This window comes from Ranitomeya variabilis, chromosome 1 (assembly GCF_051348905.1).
Source record: "Ranitomeya variabilis isolate aRanVar5 chromosome 1, aRanVar5.hap1, whole genome shotgun sequence".
Taxonomy (NCBI): Eukaryota; Metazoa; Chordata; class Amphibia; order Anura; family Dendrobatidae; genus Ranitomeya; species Ranitomeya variabilis.
This window is the reverse complement of record NC_135232.1, coordinates 227,057,940-227,081,699: the sequence shown is the minus strand read 5'-3', so window position 1 is coordinate 227,081,699 and position 23,760 is coordinate 227,057,940. Positions and strand designations below refer to the sequence as shown.

Genomic DNA, 23,760 nt, shown 5'->3' with positions numbered 1-23,760 from the left:
CAAGTCTATTTCAATTGGCACTTTGCAGTCCAAATTTATTTTGTCTGTAACCTTGATTTGTTCATTATCAGTTATTACCGTGGATGCCTATGTGGACTCTGGCGCCGCTCTGAGTCTTATGGACTGGTCCTTTGCCAGGCGCTGTGGGTTTGATTTAGAGCCTCTGGAAGTCCCTATACCTCTGAAGGGTATTGATTCTACACCTTTGGCTTGTAATAAACCACAGTTCTGGACGCAAGTGACTATGCGTATGACTCCAGACCATCAGGAGGTGATTCGCTTCCTTGTGTTGTACAATTTACATGATGTTTTGGTGCTTGGATTACCATGGTTACAATCTCATAACCCAGTCCTTGACTGGAAAGCTATGTCTGTGTTAAGCTGGGGATGTCGGGGGGTTCATGGGGACATACCTTTGGTGTCCATTTTGTCATCTACTCCCTCTGAGATTCCGACATTTTTGTCTGATTATCGTGATATTTATGAAGAGCCTAAAATTGGTTCACTCCCTCCCCACAGGGATTGTGATTGCGCCATAGATCTGATTCCTGGCAGTAAATTTCCAAAGGGTCGTTTGTTTAACCTATCTGTACCTGAACATGCTGCTATGCGCGAGTATATTAAGGAGTCCCTGGAAAAGGGACATATTCGTCCTTCTTCATCACCTTTAGGAGCCGGTTTTTTTCTTTGTCTCTAAAAAGGATGGCTCTCTGAGGCCTTGTATTGATTATCGACTCCTGAATAAAATTACAGTCAAATATCAGTATCCGTTGCCTTTGCTGACTGATTTGTTTGCTCGCATAAGGGGGGCTAAGTGGTTCTCTAAGATTGATCTTCGTGGGGCGTATAATTTGGTGTGAATTAAGCAGGGGGATGAGTGGAAAACCGCATTTAATACGCCTGAGGGCCATTTTGAGTATTTGGTAATGCCTTTCGGCCTTTCTAATGCACCTTCGGTCTTTCAGTCCTTAATGCATGATATTTTCCGTGAATATTTGGATAAATTTATGATTGTGTATTTGGATGATATTTTGATTTTTTCTGATGACTGGGAGTCTCATGTTCAGCAGGTCAGGAGGGTTTTTCAGGTTTTGCGGGAGAATTCTTTGTGTGTAAAGGGTTCAAAGTGTGTTTTTGGGGTTCAAAAAATTTCCTTTTTGGGGTACATTTTTTCCCCTTCTTCTATTGAGATGGACCCTGTCAAGGTTCGGGCTATTTATGACTGGACGCAGCCTACTTCTCTGAAGAGTCTTCAGAAATTCTTGGGCTTTGCTAATTTTTATCGTCGATTTATAGCTGGTTTTTCTGGCGTTGCTAAACCTCTGACGGATTTGACTAAGAAGGGTGCTGATGTTGCCAATTGGTCCCCTGCTGCTGTGGAGGCCTTTCGGGAGCTTAAGTGCCGCTTTTTGTCTGCCCCTGTGTTGCGCCAGCCTGATGTTTCTCTTCCCTTTCAGGTTGAGGTCGATGCTTCCGAGATCGGAGCGGGGGCGGTCTTGTCGCAGAAAAGTTCCGACTGCTCGGTGATGAGACCTTGCGCGTTCTTTTCTCGAAAAGTTTCGGCCGCCGAGCGAAACTATGATGTTGGTAATCGGGAGCTTTTGGCCATGAAGTGGGCATTTGAGGAGTGGCGTCATTGGCTTGAGGGTGCCAGACATCAGGTGGTGGTTTTGACTGATCACAAGAATCTGATTTATTTAGAGTCTGCCAGGCGCCTGAATCCTAGACAGGCACGTTGGTCGTTGTTCTTTTCTCGGTTTAATTTTGTGGTCTCGTACTTACCGGGTTCTAGGAATGTGAAGGCAGATGCTCTTTCTAGGAGTTTTGAGCCTGACTCTCCTGGGAATTCTGAACCTGCTGGTGTCCTTAAGGATGGGGTAGTTTTGTCTGCTGTCTCCCCAGATCTGCGACGTGCTTTGCAAGAATTTCAGGCGGATAGACCTGATCGTTGTCCGTCTGGTAGACTGTTTGTTCCTGACGATTGGACCAGTAGAGTCATCTCGGAAGTTCATTCTTCTACTCTGGCAGGTCATCCGGGAATTTTTGGCACCAGAGATTTGGTGGCTAGATCCTTCTGGTGGCCTTCCCTGTCTCGAGATGTGCGTGTTTTTGTGCAGTTTTGCGATGTGTGTGCTCGGGCCAAGCCTTGTTGTTCTAGGGCTAGTGGGTTGTTGTTGCCCTTGCCTATTCCGAAGAGGCCTTGAACGCACATCTCTATGGACTTTATCTCGGATCTCCCTGTTTCTCAGAAGATGTCTGTCATCTGGGTGGTGTGTGACCGTTTTTCTAAAATGGTTCATTTGGTGCCATTGCCTAAGTTGCCTTCCTCATCTGAGTTGGTCCCTCTGTTTTTTCAAAATGTGGTTCGCTTGCATGGTATTCCGGAAAACATCGTTTCTGACAGGGGTACCCAGTTCGTGTCTAGATTTTGGCGGGCAGTCTGTGTCAGGTTGGGCATTGATTTGTCTTTTTCGTCTGCATTCCATCCTCAGACCAATGGCCAGACGGAGCGAGCTAATCAAACTTTGGAGACTTATTTGAGGTGTTTTGTGTCTGCGGATCAGGATGATTGGGTTGCCTTTCTGCCGTTGGCAGAGTTTGCTCTTAATAATCGGGCTAGTTCTGCCACTTTGGTTTCTCCTTTCTTTTGCAATTCAGGGTTTCATCCGCGTTTTTCATCTGGTCAGGTTGAATCTTCGGATTGTCCTGGAGTGGATGCGGTGGTGGATCGGTTGCATCGGATTTGGGGACAAGTGGTGGATAATTTGGAACTGTCCCAGGAGAGGACTCAGCAGTTTGCTAACCGCCGTCGTCGTGTTGGTCCTCACCTTCGTGTTGGGGACTTGGTGTGGTTGTCTTCCCGTTTTGTCCCTATGAGGGTTTCTTCTCCTAAATTTAAGCCTCGGTTTATCGGTCCTTATAGGATTTTGGAGATACTTAACCCTGTGTCCTTTCGTTTGGACCTCTTTCGCTATCCATAATGTATTCCATCGGTCGTTGTTGCGGAGATATGAGGTACCGGTGGTTCCTTCTACTGAACCTCCTGCTCCTGTGCTGGTGGAGGGTGAATTGGAGTACGTTGTAGAGAAGATCTTGGATTCCCGTATTTCCAGACGGAGACTTCAATATCTGGTTAAATGGAAGGGCTATGGTCAGGAAGATAATTCTTGGGTAACTGCCTCTGATGTTCATGCCTCGGATTTGGTTCGTGCCTTTCATAGGGCTCATCCAGATCGCCCTGGCGGTTCTCGTGAGGGTTCGGTGCCCCCTCCTTAAGGGGGGGGTACTGTTGTGAATCCGCTTTTTGGGCTCCCCTGGTGGTTGCTGGTGGTACTGGTGACTTGTGTGTGCTTTGCTGTCTCAGTTCACCTGCTCCCATCAGTGTTTGGGAGTTTCCTATTTAGCCTTGCTCTCCAGTCATTTCCTTGCCGGTCATCATTGTAACCAGAGCCTTCGGTTGCATGTTCCTGCTACTAGTCTGCTGATCAGCTAAGTGGACTTTGTCCTTTTGTTTTGTATCTTTTGTCCAGTTTTCAGTTTTTGTTATTCTCTGTAGCTGGAAGCTCTTGCGGGCTGAAATTGCCACTCCTGTGTCATGAGTTGACACAGGAGTCTTAAAGTAATTTCAGGATGGTTTTTTGAAAGGGTTTTCAGTTGACCGTGAAGTCCTCTTTTGTATCCTGCTGCTATCTAGTAAGTGGACCTCTCTTTGCTAAATCTACTTTCATACTGTGTATGTCTTTTCCTCTTAACTCACCGTTATTACATGTGGGGGGCTGCTATCATCTTTTGGGGTATTTCCCTAGAGGTAAGCCAGGTCTGTTCCTTCCTCTACCAGGCGTAGTTAGTCCTCCGGCTGGCGCGTGGCATTTAGGAAGTCGTAGGTATGCTCCCTGGCTACTATTAGTTGTGTGGTAGATTTAGCTCACGGTCAGCTCGAGATTCCATCACCCAGAGCTCGTCCGTTATTTTTGTGTTCTGATGTTTCCTTGCCATTGGGAATCATGACAACAACCATACCAAATCCCCCACACGAAGTCGGGGACCCACACAGCGCCGGCGGTTAGCAAAGCGCTGAGCCTTCTCTTGTGACAACGTCAAATTGTCCACTACGTGGTTCCAAATCCGCTGCAATCTATCCACCACAGAATCCACCCCAGGACAGTCAGAAGGCTCAACCTGACCTGAGGAAAAATGAGGATGAAAACCAGAATTGCAAAAAAAAGGCGAAACCAAAGTAGCAGAACTAGCCCGATTATTGAGGGCGAACTCAGCCAATGGCAAAAAAGTCACCCAATCATCCTGATCAGCAGAAACAAAACATCTCAGATAAGTCTCCAAGGTCTGATTAGTTCGTTCAGTTTGGCCATTCGTCTGACGATGGAAGGCCGATGAAAAAGATAATTCAATGCCCATCTTAGCACAAAAGGACCGCCAAAATCTGGACACAAACTGGGATCCTCTGTCAGACACAATATTCTCAGGAATACCATGCAAACGAACCACATTCTGAAAAAACAGTGGAACCAAATCGGAAGAGGAAGGCAGCTTAGGCAAGGGCACCAAATGGACCATTTTAGAAAAACGATCACAAACCACCCAGATAACAGACATCTTCTGAGAGACTGGAAGATCCGAAATAAAATCCATGGAAATATGCGTCCAGGGCCTCTTCGGGACAGGCAAAGGCAAAAGCAATCCACTGGCACGAGAACAGCAAGGCTTGGCCCGAGCACAAATCCCACAGGACTGCACAAAGGAACGCACATCCCGTGACAAGGAAGGCCACCAAAAGGACCTAGCCACCAAATCCCTGGTACCAAAATATCATCCAGGTACCCAATCATAAACCTATCCAGATACTCTTGGAAGATGTCGTGCATGAAGGACTGGAACACAGAAGGGGCATTAGAAAGCCCAAAAGGCATCACCAAGTACTCAAAATGGCCTTCGGGCGTATTAAATGCTGTTTTCCATTCATCGCCCTGCTTTATACGCACAAGATTATACGCTCCACGAAGATCTATCTTGGTGAACCAACTGGCCCCCCTAATCCAAGCAAACAGATCGGACAACAGTGGCAAAGGATACTGAAATTTGACCGTGATGTTATTTAGAAGGCGATAATCTATACAGGGTCTTAGAGAACCATGCTTCTTGGCCACAAAAAAGAACCCCGCACCCAAAGGGGACGAGGACGGGCGAATATGCCCCTTCTCCAAAGACTCCTTGATATAACTCCGCATAGCGGCATGTTCTGGTACAGACAAATTAAAAAGTCGTCCCTTAGGGAACTTACTACCAGGAATCAAATTTATGGCGAAATCACAATCCCTATGAGGGGGTAGGGCACTGGACTTGGGCTCATCAAATACATCCTGGTAGTCCGACAAAAATTCAGGGACTTCAGAAGGAGTAGAGGAAGCAATTGACACCAAAGGAGCATCGCCATGAATTCCCTGGCAACCCCAACTTGACACAGACATTGCTTTCCAATCCAGGACTGGATTATTGAGCCTGCAGCCATGGCAGACCTAACACGACAACATCATGCAAATTATGTAACACAAGAAAGCGAATCACCTCCTGATGTGCAGGAGTCATGCACATGGTCACTTGAGCCCAGTACTGAGGTTTATTCTTGGCCAATGGCGTGGCATCAATTCCCTTTAGTGGAATAGGGAATTGCAAAGGCTCCAAGATAAAACCACAGCGCCTGGCAAAAGACAAATCCATCAAATTCAGGGCAGCACCTGAATCCACAAAAGCCATAACTGAGTAGGATGACAGAGAGCAAATCAAAGTAACAGACAAAATGAATTTAGGCTGTACAGTACCAATGGTGACAGACTTAGCGAAGTTTTTTGTGCACTTAGAACAATCTGAGATAACATGAGCAGAATCACCACAGTAAAAGCACAACCCATTCTGACGTCTGTGATTTTGCCGTTCAATTCTGGTCAGAATCCTGTCACATTGCATAGACTCAGGCTTCTGCTCAGAAAATACCGCCAGATGGTGCACTGGTTTGCGCTCCCGCAAACGCCGATCAATCTGAATGGCCAAAGACATTGACTCATTCAGACCCGCAGGCGTGGGGAACCCCACCATAACATCCTTAATGGCTTCAGAAAGACCCTTTCTGAAAATCGCTGCCAGGGCACACTCATTCCATTGAGTGAGCACAGACCATTTCCTAAACTTCTGACAATAAACCTCTGCTTCATCCAAACCCTGGGAGAGAGCCAGCAAAACCTTTTCTGCTTGGTCTACCAGATTAGGTTCCTCATAAAGCACTCCAAGCGCCAGAAAAAACGCATCCACATTTTGCAATGCAGGATCTCCTGGCGCCAGAGAGAATGCCCAATCTTGAGGGTCACCACGCAACAAAGAAATAATAATTTTAACTTGCTGAACCGGATCACCAGAGGAACGAGGTCTCAGAGAAAGGAATAATTTGCAATTATTTTTAAAGTTCAAAAACCTAGATCTGTCTCCGGAGAACAGCTCAGGATAGGTATCTTAGGCTCTGACATAGGACTGTGATCTACATAATCCTGAATGCCTTGTACCCTAGCAGTGAGATGATCCACACTAGAAGACAGACTCTGAAGGTCCATAGCTGCAGCTGAATTCTGAACCACCCAGAGATTAAGGGGAGGAGAGAGGCTAGACACACTGCAGAGGAAAAAAAAAAAATGAACTCAGGATTTCTCTTATCCCTCTTTTGCGATGCATTAACTCTTTACTGGCCTGCTGTACTGTTATGATCCGGTGGTAGGATCACCAAACTGACCTGATAGGTAAACCTGAATAGTAGGACTAGCTCCGGGAATGTGGGAACTATACCGACCGCAATCCTGAACCTATCCACACACACTAAAGGCAGCCTTGGAGCGTTACCTAAAAACCTAGACGCCTCTTCACAGCCTAAGAAACTGGCTACCCCTAGAGAGAAAGCAAAGCCTCACTTGCCTCAGAGAAATAACCCCAAAGTTTAGACAGCCCCCCACAAATAATAACGGTGAGTTAAGGGGAAAATACAAACGTAGGAATGAAAAACAGGTTTAAGCAAATGAGGCCCGCTAACACTAAATAGACAGAAGAAAGCAAGGGGTCTGTGCGGTCGGTACAAAAACTATCAAAAACTATCCACGCAGAAAGTACAAGAACCCCCACACCGACTCACGATGTGAGGGGCGCACTCTGCACCCCAGAGCTTACCAGCAAGCGAAAAATCACATATAAGCAAGCTGGACTGAACACATCATATACTGAGAAACATATTCAAGGAAACAATGAGCAAAAAGAACTAGCAAGACTTAGCTTCTCAGAAAGAGACAGGTCACCAGGGAGATCCAGGAGAGGTCAGAACCAGTACTGAATACAACGACAGCAGGCAACAAGTAAAGGTCCAGGTGGAGTTAAATAGGAACCAGCATAGCAGGAAATGAGGCAGCTGAGCCCAGCTCCAGACCCGCAGTATCGCTAAAGGCCACCAGAGGGAGCCCAGACGGAATTCACAACAGTGTCCGCCAATGTGGCGAAGGAGAAATAGGGATTTTTGTGTACTCACCGTAAAATCCTTTTCTTCGAGCCACTGATTGCGGGACACAGCACCCACCCTGTTAGCCTTACGGCTCATTACTCTTTTGGTTCTTGACTTTCTCTGACATGTTATACTCTATTGTTATGTAATATATTGTTATTAATCTCCTACTGCTTTTGCACTGAACTGGGTCTCTGGAAGCCAGCATGAGGGTGTATACTGCAGGGGAGGAGCTAACCTTTTTTGTCTCAACTTAGTGTCAGCCTCTTAGTGACAGCAGCATAACACCCATGGTTCTGTGTCCCCCCAATGAGTGGCTCAGAGAAAAGGATTTTACGGTGAGTACACAAAAATCCCTATATTGACTGCAAGTGCAGTGAATATTCATTTCTCTTTAGCAGCGGGTACAGGAGTTAGCCGCACCCGCCTGCTCCTGCCTCCTGTGACCCAATGCTCCGCCGCTGCTGCTCAGCTTCTGGCTTTGATGGCACCAAACGGGGGCCTTCAGCTGGTCCACATCTGCTATGATATCCCATCAGATTGTGTTTTGGAGGCTATTTAAATGCCATTGTCAGTAATTTACAGCTGCATTTAAATGGTTAACAGCAGCAATCATAGCCCATATGAAGCAGGCTTAGCTGCTAAGCATACAGTCTTTAGCGACTTATAACTAAATTGTTTATGATAGGTCGTTAAGGGGTTAAAAGGAACCTGACAGCAGGATCTACCTCTACAAGGTATTAGGTAGGAGTGCTTTTTCTGCCTTCTGACACCATTTTGAATGATTCCTATGCTATCACTAATCGCTTCTTCAGTACTTTAAAACCATAACAGGACTCATCCAGGACCGCTGTTAACCATTCGAACACTTTTGTGAAGTCCACTGAACCATGATTGACAGCCTGTGCTGGGAGGAGGAAAAAGGGAAATCCCTCTTCTCCCTGCACAAACTGGCATTTACTAAGCCATTTTATTAACCATCTGAAGCCTATTTTATATTAGGAAAATCTTTAAATTATTCTAGAATTATGTGATATTTCTTTTGTTTTGTCTTGTCCTTGGAGTTTAGGAGCGAATCAAGTAAAGAAGGAGATCTGCCCGGAAGTTCTTTCCAGTGCAATGACTTACAGACGTCTTTTTCACAAAATCTGTGCATCGCTGATCAGACTGATCTAGAAGCCAAAAAAAGTTGTGAGGTATAATAATACTTCAATTTTTTAGGTTGACCTTTAAATGTCTCATATGTGGATCTTTACCTATCAGGAGAAGGAGGTTTCTTGGCTGTTTTTCAAGGAAATCTGTCACCAGGTTTCTGAAAGCAGCATAATGTTGGGCTTGCTGTTCATAAAATCACTATTTTATCTGCTGTGGATCTAGCTATTGTCTGAATGCTGAGCTCTGTATAACCCCGCCCACACCACTGATTGGTAGCTTTTTGCTTACCTTGTACTTGGGCAGAAAGCTGCCAATCAGTGGTGTGGGAGGGGCTATACTAAGTGAATGAACATGCTTGACTACCTGTCAGCAGGTTTACTATTTCTCTAATGATAATCTCCTTCTGATAAAACAGTGATTTTATCAAAACTACACTTATCAGTCCAGTAAGTGACACATCAGGGTCTCTGTCTCTGCATTATGCTGCTCTCAGATTAGGTGACTAAAACTTGGTGACAGATTCCCTTTAAGAGGAGACTCGCTTGTTTTATAAGAGGAAGAGCAAAGAATAAAGTATATTAGAGCAATGGCAAGCTATACCAGTCCTCTCTTAGTAGACATTTTAGGCTCTCTCGTGCTGCTATGGTGGAGTCAAGGGTCTATATTTCTCTCAAACTAAGTTATGGCATATCTGATATTCATGTTGTCACTCGCAATTAAAGAGTAACTGTACTTTTAAAATAGCTTTTCACCATAAGCTGTCCATGTGTCTTCACCAGCTTTGGCCATTATATGATTTGCCCTCTGTGCTTTCACCAGCTTTCCCCTCTGCAGGCTCTGTTTATAATTTGCATTTTACTTTGAGCTGATAGGATGAAGCTAGCTGATGTAATCTCTCCAATACACAACCCAGCAAAATGATGGATTACTGCTTTTTATTTCTTAGTTAGCACACAGAGTAGCAGCATGGAGGAAATTGCACAGCAGTAATGTTAATCCAGGATTGAAGGGAAGCAATAGACTGGTTAGAAAGCTCAGCACGATCTTTCTGTGTCTCTCTCTGCTTATTTTCTGATGATGCTCCTTACTTCCTCCCTTTTCCTAAGAGTATAATGTGTAGCCTAAAACTCATTGTACTGACGGTCTGACTTGTCCTGAGCAAGATGGTGTTGAGTGTATTACAAATTCAGGTGCGAGGTGAGAGAAATAAGTGGCTGGTGGAGAAAGAAGCAGAATTCTCTGATAAGATATATTGCAAAGTCTCTTATATTCACATGTACCTTTAATGTATGCAAAACTGCGAGTTTCTTTATAAGAGAAGTGCATGTGCTTAGGGCCGGTTTTAGGCAAAGTGGGGCCCCAAATGCTAACATATTGCACATCACACAGAAACATTTTGGTTGTATTTACATGCGCTGAGTTCAGGCCCCTAAACGAGTGTGATCGACAATATTGAAATCGTTCAACGCGTGTTTCCCGCCCTCTTTCCACTGTCTGAGAAAGAATGATGGGGACAGAACAATCACTAATAGATCACTAACAGATCACCATACAGTATCATGTTATCAGCAGCACATCTACAGTTTACACCAGCGATGTGCTGCTGAGAACAATCCAATCACTCGATGAATATGCAGCATTTTGCTTGTTTAGTATAATACATCCCATAGTCCTCCATATATTATAATGTGCACCACAGTCCTCCATATTGGAAAATGCAAACCGCATAGTCCTCCATATAATATAATATGCCCCATAGTCCTCCATATAGTATAATACACTCAGTCCTCCATATGGTATTATACACTTCCCATAGTCCTCCATTTAGTATAATACACTCCTCATAGTGCTCCATATAGTATAATGCACCGCCATAGTCATCCATGTAGTACAATTCACTTCCCATAGTATAATGCACCCCATAGTTCTTCATATAGTATAATGTATTCCCCATAGTCCTCGATACAGTATAATGCAGCCCACATATAGTATGATGCAGCCACCCCATAGAGCATAATGCAGCCACCTCACAGAGTATAATGCAGCCACCTTTCATAGTATAATGGTATAATGCAACCTCCCCACAGAGTATAATGTAACCCCCCCCATAGAATATAATGCAGCCTCCCTCATATAATATAATGTAGCCCCCTCATAGAATATAAATATAATACAGCCACCCATAGAATATAATGTAGCCCCATCAAAGAGTATGATGCAATCCTCCCTCATAAAATCTAATACAGCCCCCCAGAGAATATAATGTAGACCCCATAGAATATAATACAGCCCACCTCCCCATAGTATATAATGTAGACCCCATAGAATATAATGTACCCCCATAGTATATAACAAAGCCTCCCCATAGAATATAATGTACCCCCCCATAGTATATAACACAGCCACATATTATATAACACAGCCTCCTCCCTAGAATATAATATACCCCCCATAGTATATAACACAGCCTCACCCATAGAATACAGCTCTGGCAAAAATTAAGAGACCACTGCACAATTTTCAGTTTGTCTGATTTTTCTCTTTATAGGTATATTTTTGAGTAAAATGTACAGTAAATTCTTCTTTTTTCTATAAACTACTGACAAGATGTCTCCGAAGTTCCAAGCAATAAGTTTTGTATTTATTATCTGAAAATGAGAAATGGTCAAAATAACAAAAAAATGTATTGCTTGCAGACCTCAAATAATGCAAAAAAAACAAGTTCATAATCATTTAGAAACAACAATACTAATGTTTTAACTCAGGAAGAGATCAGAAATCAATATTTTGTGGAATAACCATGATTTTTAATCACAGCTTTCATGCGTCTTGGCATGCTTGTCACCAGTCTTTCACACTGCTTTTCCGTGACCTTATGCCACCCCTGGTACAAAACTTTAAGCAGGTCTTCTTTGTTTGATGGTTTGTGACTATCCATCTTCCTCTTGATTACATTCCAGATGTTTTCAATGATTGGGCTGGCCATGACAGGGATTTGATGTGGTGGTCCTTCATCCACACCTTGATTGACCTAGCTGTGTGGCATGGCGCATTGTCCTGCTGGAAAAACCAGTCCTCAGAGTTGGGGAACATTGCCTGAGCAAAGGTAGTAAAGCTAGAAAAAAGCCTTTTATCAATGAGAAGCAAAGGAGAGCCAGGCTGAAGTTTGTCAAAGACCATAAGGATTGAGCCATAGAGGACTGGAGTAAGGTAATCTTCTCTGATGAGTCTAATTTTCAGCTTTGCCCAACACCTGGTCGTCTAATGGTTAGACGGAGACCTGGAGAGGCGTACAAGGCACAGTGTCTTGCACCCACTGTGAAATTTGGTGGAGGATCGGTGATGATCTGGGCATGCTTCAGAAAGGCTGGAATTGGGCAGGTTAATCTTTGCGAAGGACGTATGAATCAAGCCGCATACAAGGTTATCCTGGAAAAAAACAGTTGATTCCTTCTGCTCAGGCAGTGTTTCCCAACTCTGAGGACTGTTTTTTTTCCAGCAGGACAATGCGCCATGCCACACAGCTAGGTCAATCAAGGTTAAAAATCATGGTTATTCCACAAAATATTCATTTCTGAACTCTTCTTGAGTTAAAACATTAGTATTGTTATTTCTAAATGATTATGAACTTGGTTTTTTTTGCATTATTTGCGGTCAGCAAGCAATGCATTTTTTTTGTTATTTTGACCATTTCTCATTTTCAGAAAATAAATACAAAATTTATTGCTTGGAACTTTGGAGACATGTTGTCTGTAGTTTATAGAATAAAAGAACAATTTACATTTTACTCAAAAATATACCTATAAAGAGAAAAATCAGACAAACTGAAAATTGTGCAGTGGTCTCTTAATTTTTGCCAGAGCTGTATAATATACCCCCCCAATAGTATATAACACAGCCTCCCCATAGAATATAATATACCCCCCAATAGTATATAACACAGCCTCCCCCATGGAATATAATATACCCCCCAATAGTATATAACACAGCCTCCCCCATAGAATATAATATACACCCCAATAGTATATAACATAGCCTCCCCTATAGAATATAATATACCCCCATAGTATATAACACAGCCTCCCCCATAGAATATAATATACCCCATAGTATATAAAACAGCCTCCTCCATAGAATATAATATACCCCCCCATAGTATATAACACAGCCACATAGTATATAACACAGCCTCCCCCATAGAATATACAGGTCCTTCTCAAAAAATTAGCATATAGTGTTAAATTTCATTATTTACCATAATGTAATGATTACAATTAAACTTTCATATACTATAGATTCATTATCCACCAACTGAAATTTGTCAGGTCTTTTATTGTTTTAATACTGATGATTTTGGCATACAACTCCTGATAACACAAAAAACCTGTCTCAATAAATTAGCATATCAAGAAAAGGTTCTCTAAATGACCTATTACCCTAATCTTCTGAATCAACTAATTAACTCTAAACACATGCAAAAGATACCTGAGGCTTTTAAAAACTCCCTGCCTGGTTCATTACTCAAAACCCCCATCATGGGTAAGACTAGCGACCTGACAGATGTCAAGAAGGCCATCATTGACACCCTCAAGCAAGAGGGTAAGACCCAGAAAGAAATTTCTCAACAAATAGGCTGTTCCCAGAGTGCTGTATCAAGGCACCTCAATGGTAAGTCTGTTGGAAGGAAACAATGTGGCAGAAAACGCTGTACAACGAGAAGAGGTGACCGTACCCTGAGGAAGATTATGGAGAAGGACCGATTCCAGACCTTGGGGAACCTGAGGAAGCAGTGGACTGAGTCTGGTGTGGAAACATCCAGAGCCACCGTGCACAGGCGTGTGCAGGAAATGGGCTACAGGTGCCGCATTCCCCAGGTAAAGCCACTTTTGAACCATAAACAGCGGCAGAAGCGCCTGACCTGGGCTACAGAGAAGCAGCACTGGACTGTTGCTAAGTGGTCCCAAGTACTTTTTTCTGATGAAAGCAAATTTTGCATGTCATTCGGAAATCAAGGTGCCAGAGTCTGGAGGAAGACTGGGGAGAAGGAAATGCCAAAATGCCTGAAGTCCAGTGTCAAGTACCCACAGTCAGTGATGGTGTGGGGTGCCATGTCAGCTGCTGGTGTTGGTCCACTGTGTTTCATCAAGGGCAGGGTCAATGCAGCTAGCTATCAGGAGATTTTGGAGCACTTCATGCTTCCATCGGCTGAAATGCTTTATGGAGATGAAGATTTCATTTTTCAGCACAACCTGGCACCTGCTCACAGTGCCAAAACCACTGGTAAATGGTTTACTGACCATGGTATTACTGTGCTCAATTGGCCTGCCAACTCTCCTGACCTGAACCCCATAGAGAATCTGTGGGATATTGTGAAGAGAAAGTTGAGAGACGCAAGACCCAACACTCTGGATGAGCTTAAGGCCGCTATTGAAGCATCCTGGGCCTCCATAACATCTCAGCAGTGTCACAGGCTGATTGCCTCCATGCCACGCCGCATTGAAGCAGTCATTTCTGCCAAAGGATTCCCGACCAAGTATTGAGTGCATAACTGAACATTATTATTTGATGGTTTTTTTGTTTGGTATTAAAAAACACTTTTATTTGATTGGTCGGGTGAAATATGCTAATTTATTGAGACAGGTTTTTTGTGTTATCAGGAGTTGTATGCCAAAATCATCAGTATTAAAACAATAAAAGACCTGACAAATTTCAGTTGGTGGATAATGAATCTATAGTATATGAAAGTTTAATTGTAATCATTACATTATGGTAAATAATGAAATTTAACACTATATGCTAATTTTTTGAGAAGGACCTGTATACCCCCCATAGTATATAGCACAGTCCGCATAGTATATAACACAGCCTCATAGTGTATAGCACAGCCCGCATAGTATATAACACAGCCCGCATAGTATATAGCATAGCCCGCACAGTATATAACACAGTCCGCATAGTATAAAGCACAGCCCACACAGTATATAGCACAGCCCGCACAGTATATAGCACAGCCCGCACAGTATATAGCACAGCCCGCACAGTATATAGCACAGCCCGCACAGTATATAGCACAGCCCGCACTGTATATAGCACAGCCCGCACAGTATATAGCACAGCCCGCACAGTATATAGCACAGCCCGCACAGTATATAGCACAGCTCGCATAGTATATAGCACAGCCTGCACAGTATATAGCACAGCCCGCATAGTATATATCACAGCCCGCATCTCCTTCCCCCCCCCCCCCCCCCGAGAATGGCCCCACAGTCCAGTACTCACTCTTACAGTGAAAAGAAAAACACACTCCTCACCTCTCCTCGTGCCCGCGCTGCTTCCTGCTCCTGTCTCAGCGGCTGCACTTCCTGGCACACAGTGAGTGCGCGAACGTCATCGCACACCCGCAGTGTCAGAGGCAGAGCGGGGAATGATGGGAGAGGGAGTGTCGGCGCTGGCGGCAGGTGGGCCCCCCTGCCTCACAGGGGCCCCATAGCGGCTGCGTGATGTTTTGCTAGCTGGGGACCCCTGGTGGAGTGGGGGCCCTAGGCAGCTGCCTGGTCTGCATGCCCCGAATGCCGGCCCTGCATGTGCTGTGCATATATTCACAATGTTGGTGTTATGTTGCTCAGTATTTAGGGTATCCTATATGCAAAAACTAGGTTAAGATTAGCAGTCTGTTTAGAGATCTGTTTTATCAAAATTCTTGCATAATAATGCAAACTTTTTCATTCTTACCTTGAAAACATGATCTTCAGTATTCTAAATTCTCTTCTAGGCTCGATGGTCACAGTTGTTTCAACTGGTTGAACGTCAGTGTCAAGAACACATAGATGCCCAGCAAGAGCAGTTTAACCATCAGCTACAGGTGAAGCAGGAAGCTTTGTTACTATGTTTTTTTGCAATGTTTTTTAAAGTGTCTACTGAGAAGTTTTTAAAAGGTCTAGGATTGCTCTAGTTATTGGATGTCCAAGTTTCCTCTAAATCTAGAATTGTGAATATACAATCTTGAGTATTAACTTTACATCTATAAGGGGAATGCGACTGGTGTTTTCCAACACTTATACGTACAATTGCCATGAGGCAGGAAAAACTTCTTTGTCCCTTAATAAAATCCTTAAGTAAAATGTAAATTGTAATATTGCACCAATGAACAAAATATTATATACTTATTGCTAAATTGCTTTTTAAACATTCTTATGTCTGTTCTAAGCAGTCTAATGGTTTTTTTTTAGCTACTTAAAGGGAACCTATCACCCCGTTTTTTAAAAATTAGATAAAAATAGTGTGAAATAGGGGCAGAGCTGGGCTTTACATTAGTGCCTTTTTGGTGCCTTTACACCCCCGTTAGGCTGCCAAAATACCTTTGTGAAGTGGCCGTTTTGTCCTGTCACTCAAGTTGGTCAGGTCGGATGGGCGTGGTCACAGCGCTGTTTCTCCCCCAGATCAGGCTCATCATTACATTGGTGGCGTAGTGGTGTGCGCATGTCCAAAGCGAAGATCCACTGCCCAGGAGATTCAAAACAGCGCGGTCTACGCTATTCGCCGTTTACCGGTGGGCGCGGCCATCTTTCCTGTGGCCGCGCGTGCGCAGATGGAGCACTCTGCTGCCCGTGGCTTCAGGAAAATGGCCGCCGCGATCTCCATCTGCGCACTCGCGGAATCCCGCTGCCATTTTCCTGAAGAGAAACAGTGCTGTGACCACGCCCATCCGACCTGACCAACTTGAGTGACAGGACAAAACGGCCACTTCACAAAGGTATTTCGGCAGCCTAACGGGGGTGTAAAGGCACCAAAAAGGCACTAATGTAAAGCCCAGCTCTGCCCCTATTTCACACTATTTTTATCTAATCTTTAAAAAATGGGGTGATAGGTTCCCTTTAAATTTAAAAAAATAATTACTCCCCTCCCAGACTGTTGCTGATCGTTCACACTTGCTTTTTTGTCCCCATAAGGGCTGCTGCCGTCACATTCTGTTTGAGTTGTTTTCTTTTGGCCAAAATTTAAAGAATGCAGCTGATCAGCGGTCACCAATTGTCTGCAGCTGCCACATCCCCTTTAAATGTTAATGGCATGATACCTGTAGTGCCAGACCAAGATTTGAGTATGCAATTTTTTTTATTGTTGTTATTATTATTTTAATTTTTTAATCATAGAATTGCAAATTATAATCCTAAAAGGCTACAATTTAGCTATTATTCTGCAACTTTTCAGTGTCTTATCATAGAATGTTAGAGTTGGAAGGGACCTCCAGGGTCATCGTGTCCAATCCTCTGCTCAAAGCAGGATTTACTAAATCATCCCAGACCGATGTCTGTCCAGCCTCTGTTTGAAGACGTCCATTGATGGAGAACTCACCACCTCTCGTGGCTGCCTGTTCCACTCATTGATCACCCTCACTGTCTTATTTTAATTCAAACCATCACTACTATTTAGATTACATACATGCTCTATCCTAATAATATAGAATGCTATCCATAGTGACTTCATGATATGCAATAATATCCATGGTGATTTCATGACTGCATTGCCTGCACCATAGCATCCTGCAAGTAGGTGAACCATTGATGTAACCATGCCAGATACGTCAGTATATCAGGTCCGAAATACTGGCTTGCATTTGGATATAGAATGGGCTGCCAAATCAGAGATTGAAAGTTTAGCATTTTTATAATGTTGGCACAATGCAGATATGCTTGGCTTTCATAGCCGTCTAATGTATGAGTTGGCATGCTTCCATCTATTTCCATGGAATATGTTCAGCTATCTTCACTATAGCTTATCATAAAGGGTAAAATCAGTTTTTTATATGTTTTTTTTTCTAATATTTTTTTCTTAAATCCTGTTTGGTCTGTTTTCTTCTTTTTCCGTGTGCCTATTTATATAATGTTAGTGTCATTACGCAAAGGTTAATGTTTCTGCTTCAGCGATCTCATGCTTGACTTGTCATCCCCGTAGTGGCTTACATTCTTTAAGCTTTGCAGCTTGTTTCACATTTTGGCTGATATGCAAAAAAATTAAAAATTTGCAACAAATTCTATTTTTTTATGACATTACCCAGAATGACTTTGTATTTTTATGCTATTTCTTTATGAAATTTTAATAATATTTTTCCACTGATTACTCTCCATTTTCAGCTCATTCGAGATGACATAAAGCACTTGGCCCATTTACAAGGAGGCAGCTTTCCTTGGAGTTATGAAGCAAGCAGTGCCGTTTTACCTGTGACATACGACACTCATTCTTTAAAACCTCAGGATGAGCAGCAACATACACAACATGAAGAAAGGGGGAAGAACACAAGCAACCCACTCCATCTGTTTAGAGAACTTGATATTCATCAAATAGCTTTTATTACACAGGAACATTTTTTGGAGAACACGTCCGTCAGCAGCGGCTATGGGACACATTCTGCCTCTGAGCCAAATGCTTGTTTAAGCAGCTGCAGTCAATATACCTCAAGGGAGACAAGACTGCCTACAAAACAGACTTTACAAGAATGCAGGACTGAGTCTAGGAGACCGCATGATTTAAAGCACGTGCCTGCAGAAAGCAAGATATCATTTAAACAGCTACCTAGTACAAGGTGGCCTCTGAAATCCTCTGAGGGGCATTTATCAGGGCATTCACAATCTCATTTAAGCTGTGATAAAAGTACTGCCTGCAGCGGTAATCAGCCAAACAGGTATGTGATGCAAATGTTTTCATTGACTTGTCTATAAGAAAATTGTGCAAATGTTAAATACCTTTGAATCCACTATGTTTGTGACCCTGTGAGCAAGGCACTTGGAAGGTAAGCACATAAATAAATAACGCTTGTGAGAAAGCATATTCACAGTGACATATCCACAATAGGATACATCTGGAAACATTAGATGTCTCCTTTGGAGTAATTGCATGTGAGCCCCCCTATACCAGCGAGAGAGTATAGAGGCCATGGGATAGCTATTCTGTCCATAAAAAACCGCTGCAAGCATATTATATATTTTTTGCTTGTCCTGGAAGTAGTTGTAGTAATGTGTTGCTTAATGCAGATCTGCCGTAAGTAGGTGTAGCATACTATGTGCACAGGTCCAGGCTCTTACTACACAATCACACCAAAATGATGGTGCCATTTGCTAAGTGTAGCTATCGGAGAATACACTGGACTTATAGTTCATTAGTCTGGTATATGTATGAGGAGAATGCTGTCCGTCTCCCCTATCATTGAGGATTTATGACCTGATGCTAATGTATCAGTGTACACAGCGGCTATAAATTAATGGGATTAGGCCGAGAACGCTCCAGACTCATAACTAAAAGGCTTTTGTTCCTGGTCTATTCTTTGATCACTGCTATTAGTCAAACATATTGCTGTGGCTAAGGGTACTATCACACAGTGCAATTTTGATCGCTACGACGGTACGATTCGTGACGTTCTAGCGATATCCATACGATATCGCAGTGTCTGACACGCAGCAGCGATCAGGGACCCTGCTGAGAATCGTACGTCGTAGCAGATCGTATGGAACTTTCTTTCGTCGCTTGATCACCCGCTGACATCGCTGGATCGTTGTGTGTGACAGCGATCCAGCGATGTGTTCGCTTGTAACCAGGGTAAACATCGGGTAACTAAGCGCAGGGCCGCGCTTAGTAACCCGATGTTTACCCTGGTTACCAGCGTAAACGTAAAAAAAAAAAACAGTACATACTCACATTCCGGTGTCTGTCCTCCGGCGTCTCAGCTTCTCTGCAGTGTGAGCGCCGGCCAGCCGGAAAGCGAGCACAGCGGTGACGTCACCGCTCTGCTTTCCGGCTATGGTGCTTACACAGTGGAGAGAAGCAGAACGCCGGGGGACAGACACCGGAATGTAAGTATGTACTGTTTGTTTTTTTTACGTTTACGCTGGTAACCAGGGTAAACATCGGGTTACTAAGCGCGGCCCTGCGCTTAGTAACCCGATGTTTACCCTGGTTACCCGGGGACTTCGGCATCGCTCCAGCGCCGTGATTGCACAGTGTGACCGCAGTCTACGACGCTGGAGCGATAATCATACGACGCTGCGACGTCACGGATCGTGCCGTCGTAGCGATCAAAATTGCACTGTGTGACAGTACCCTAACAAGAGCACAGACCTGTAGGTATATTCATCCTAAATTGGTCTTCATAGTCCGAGGATAGATTCACTGTAAGCAGTTTCCTGTGATGGTCCTTTTAAGGTTCTACTTCCTGGAATCTACACAATTTCTAAAGTTGTTTTTCATTATTTATATATTTTTTTTCTTGCTTTATTTTACTGATGTGTTTGGAATTATGTAATAATTGTCTTTCACAGCTTTGACCATTGCTGGCATTTATTTTGTACTAATAGATCACTGACAACTTGGGCTCAGAAGATCAAAAGCACGCATAGTAAAAAGTCTACCAAAATGGACCAGATTCCGGCTCATTCAGCTGAGCTACAATCTCCTTCTGAACAAGATGTAAGTTATCCATGAAATCACTTGTTTCATTCAGTAAGTGATTAATTGGGTTCGTCTAAATACTGTTAATATACTTTTGCTGACACCAATTTAAAGAAACGCAAACATATTGAAATCTCATGATGAGCCCTGGAGCTTCAGGATTAGTGTGCATTTCCGCAGGTCGACCTGTGGCACTTAGGCCTCTTTCACACTTCTGTTTTTACAATCTGCACAGGATCTGTGAAAATGTTGAAATGACGGATCCTGTGCAGATTGTAAAAAACGGGTGCACTGGGCCCGTTTTTCTGATGGACCCGTCGAGGCTTATGTGCACCTGTTGTGTATGCATCTTCGCAGTGGTTTTCTGCTGTGAAAACGCATGCACAAAACAACCCATGTAAAAACTAAAAAAATTTTTTTTTAAAAAAAAATCACAATATTATCACCTTCCGGCGTCCCGCGCAGCGTTACCGATGCTCCCGGCAGCTGGCGTTCCCAGTAATGCCTTGCGTTACAATGACCTCTGATGACGTAGCGGTCTCGCGTGACCGTGATGTCATCGGGTCATTTCGCAAGGCATTACTGGGAACAGCAGCTGCCGGGAGCATCTTAAGCATCGGTAACGCTGCGCGGGACGTCGGAAGGTGAGAATATTGGTATTTTTTTTTTTTTAACATTATATCTTTTTACTATTGATGCTGCATAGGCAGCATCAATAGTAAAAAGAGAGAGAGCGAGAGAGAATTTACCTGACTGGAAATTCTTCCACGCATGCTCAGTATCAAAAGAAGGAACCCGTCGCTGGATTCCTGCTTTTAATAGTCAGTGACGGATCCTGCGTCCATAGGCTTCCATTATAGCCAACAACGGGCAGCGCAGGATCCGTCGCTGAGCGATTTTCCGACGTGCAGAAAAAAACGTTCCTCTGTGTGTTGTCTCCGCCCGACCGACAGCAATTTTACGACAGATCCAGTGCACGACGGATGTAACGGATGGCCATCCGTCACAATCTGTCGCTAATACAAGTCTATGGGAAAAAACAGGATCCAGCAGAAAAATTTGCTGGATCCGTTTTTTTCAAAAATCGACGGATTTCGACGGGAGCTAAAAGACGGAAGTGTGAAAGAGGCCTTAACGATTGCCAATCAGATACTTGCTTGCTTGCTGATCAGCAGTCATTTAGTAGCCTGTCTACACAGGCAGACCCGACTGAATGATTTGTAATGAATGTATAATTCAGTATATGTTGACCGCCATTCTTAGTAGTGCAAGTCCTGTTTGTACAGGACAATGTGCTGATGAAAATGAACAATGATCCTTTGCACAGCAGAAAAGATCATATAATTTGATGAATGAGCGTGTGCTCATTCGTTGGGTGATCGGCAGGCACTTTAGAGTGCTGTCTAGGAATACTCATTCATGATAATAATGAAGTATCAATTGAGCCTAGGACTGTAAGAAAGTCCTTAATGAGAGCTGGAAGAGCCGGGAAAAATATGGGGACAACTTCTTTTTTCAAGCCGTGACTGAGGTTTATTCGGAGATTTCGCAGCAGGACAGCACATGGATAGTCAGAGAAATAAAGCATGTGAGCACGAACAGGAGTCCAGACAGCCAAAGTATCGCTGGGATATCTGGCCGATGTTCTGGCCATGGTGTGGCACGGTGGCAGAATGGCGATGGAATGGCCATGTTGTGGCACGGCAGCAGGTTGGCGATGTAATGGCCCCGAACAACAGTAACAGGGGCTTTTTATACAGACAAAGAAAGCTCATTGCGGCAAGAAGGGCGTATACATGATAACATCATACTGCAGAGAAAACATATTCTCATTCACGGACAAAACAATAGTTAAATGTAATGACTTTGAGGCTCCTTTACCCAAACTCCATTAGAACTCGTAAATCTCCATGTTCCTCTTAGTAACTGTCATTGTTCACTTAATACACTTATTTATTATCATATGTTTACCCTTTTTCTATTATCTTGTTGCCTAGCAGCTGATCCAATTGACCTGTGTGTATGTCCACTATACCTGCTAATGGCCATGATCTCATCTTGTGTCTCCAATCTGTCTATGACTTTCAGAAGTACATCTTAGAATTAGATGGTTCCTAACTTTGCACAAGATGGCTGCTAGAGCCAACATGGCTGTTCAATATGTTATGACTGAGCATTCTCTTACAAGGACCATGGCAAATTTTAAAGAAGTTATCCAGGACTTTGGGGTTTTCTGCCCATGGGGCTAAGAGCTTACTCGCAGGGTTAGTTGCTAACTACCTGCATGTTCTGCCCTGCAATGATCTGTCCCAGCTCAGAACGGTTACGGACGGGTACTTGCTGCAATTATCCTGCTTCTGGTGGTGTCACATCAACTTAGTAGCTTCCACTCCCCTCAGCTCTGTCAACGGCATAGCTGCTGACATCATGCTGATTGACAATCAGCTCCCTACTGCATACCTCTTGAGAGCCAGCTGTCAATCAGCATGACATTAGCAGTCATGCCCCGTCCACAAATCAGACTGGAAATTAAAAAGCTGCTCTGTTGACTTGGAGTCAAATGAAGCCAGAGAATTGCCATCTGAGATAGAACACAGGGCAGAACAGGCAGGTAGTTAGCAGTCACCTGCCGGTAAGTTCTTAACCCAATCTCCTCCCCCCAAAAAAACAAAGTCTTGGATAAGAGGTGAATCCATACAACCCAGAAATGCAGTCGAATTTTCCTGCAAATTCGTGGTGGAAATATTCAAGAAGTTATCTAATATATAAAGCTGAATGTGTGTATGTATGTATGTATGTGTGTGTGTATGTCCGGGATTGGCATCTGCACCGTCGCAACTACAGCCACAAAATTTTGCACAGTCACACGTCTGGACCCTGAGAGCGTCATAGGCTATGTTGTGAGGTGAAATTTTAACCCCGCGCATTCCAATTCACCAAACAATTTTGCCTCTATCTACATAATGGGGAAAAAGTGAAAGGAAAAGTGTTGGAGGCAAATTGACAGCTGCCAGATGTGAACAAGGGGGACTTAAAGAGTGAGAGCGATGGCGCCAAAGAGTATATACCGTACAGTTGCTAAGGTGGGGCCCCGACATGGGATACTCACCACACACGGGGATATGAACACACACACAAAATGTGCCACACACTACCACGTGCTTGAACACATATACCACCCTCAGCACACATTTCACCACACATACACCAACCTCACCACATAAAAGTCGAAACACAAAAGTCGCCGCTCAAAACTCACCACGCGCAAAACTCGCCACATGCAAAACAACCTTCCCCTGATGAAGACGCTCTAGCAGCGTCGATACGCGTGGGGCCTTGGTCCCCCTTTATGGACTCTCTTTGGTAATCTCTATATGCACTTTAGCTTTGTTATTTGCACAGTTTGGATATTTTCATGGCCATGCCTATCCACACCAGGATTAGGGAAATCAGTATAAACTTTTGTACGCATTAGGATTGGGGCAGACCTGAGATACGTCATAGGGTCTAGGACTCTTTTTCCACCTTTTCATTTACGTTTTGATATAGGGTCTGTTACTGATAAGTATGTTGACTATTTATTATGCAAACTGGTAGCTCAAGGCTGAGGTTGGCTG

General features: G+C 43.7%; 1 protein-coding gene across 3 annotated transcripts in view; it reads left to right on the top strand.

The window, feature by feature from the left end:
* MPHOSPH9 (M-phase phosphoprotein 9) overlaps positions 1–23,760 on the top strand; it is a 135,724-nt gene that overhangs the window by 37,146 nt on the left and 74,818 nt on the right. For all 3 annotated transcript variants that reach the window (XR_013223417.1, XM_077293195.1, XM_077293194.1), the window contains 4 exons: positions 8,619–8,745; positions 15,477–15,566; positions 17,836–18,383; positions 20,050–20,161. Coding sequence is in view for 2 of the 3 variants with exons in the window: in XM_077293195.1 (XP_077149310.1) it covers positions 8,619–8,745; positions 15,477–15,566; positions 17,836–18,383; positions 20,050–20,161 (877 nt within the window). In the remaining variant the exon portion in view is untranslated. The remainder of the gene's footprint in view (positions 1–8,618; positions 8,746–15,476; positions 15,567–17,835; positions 18,384–20,049; positions 20,162–23,760) is intronic.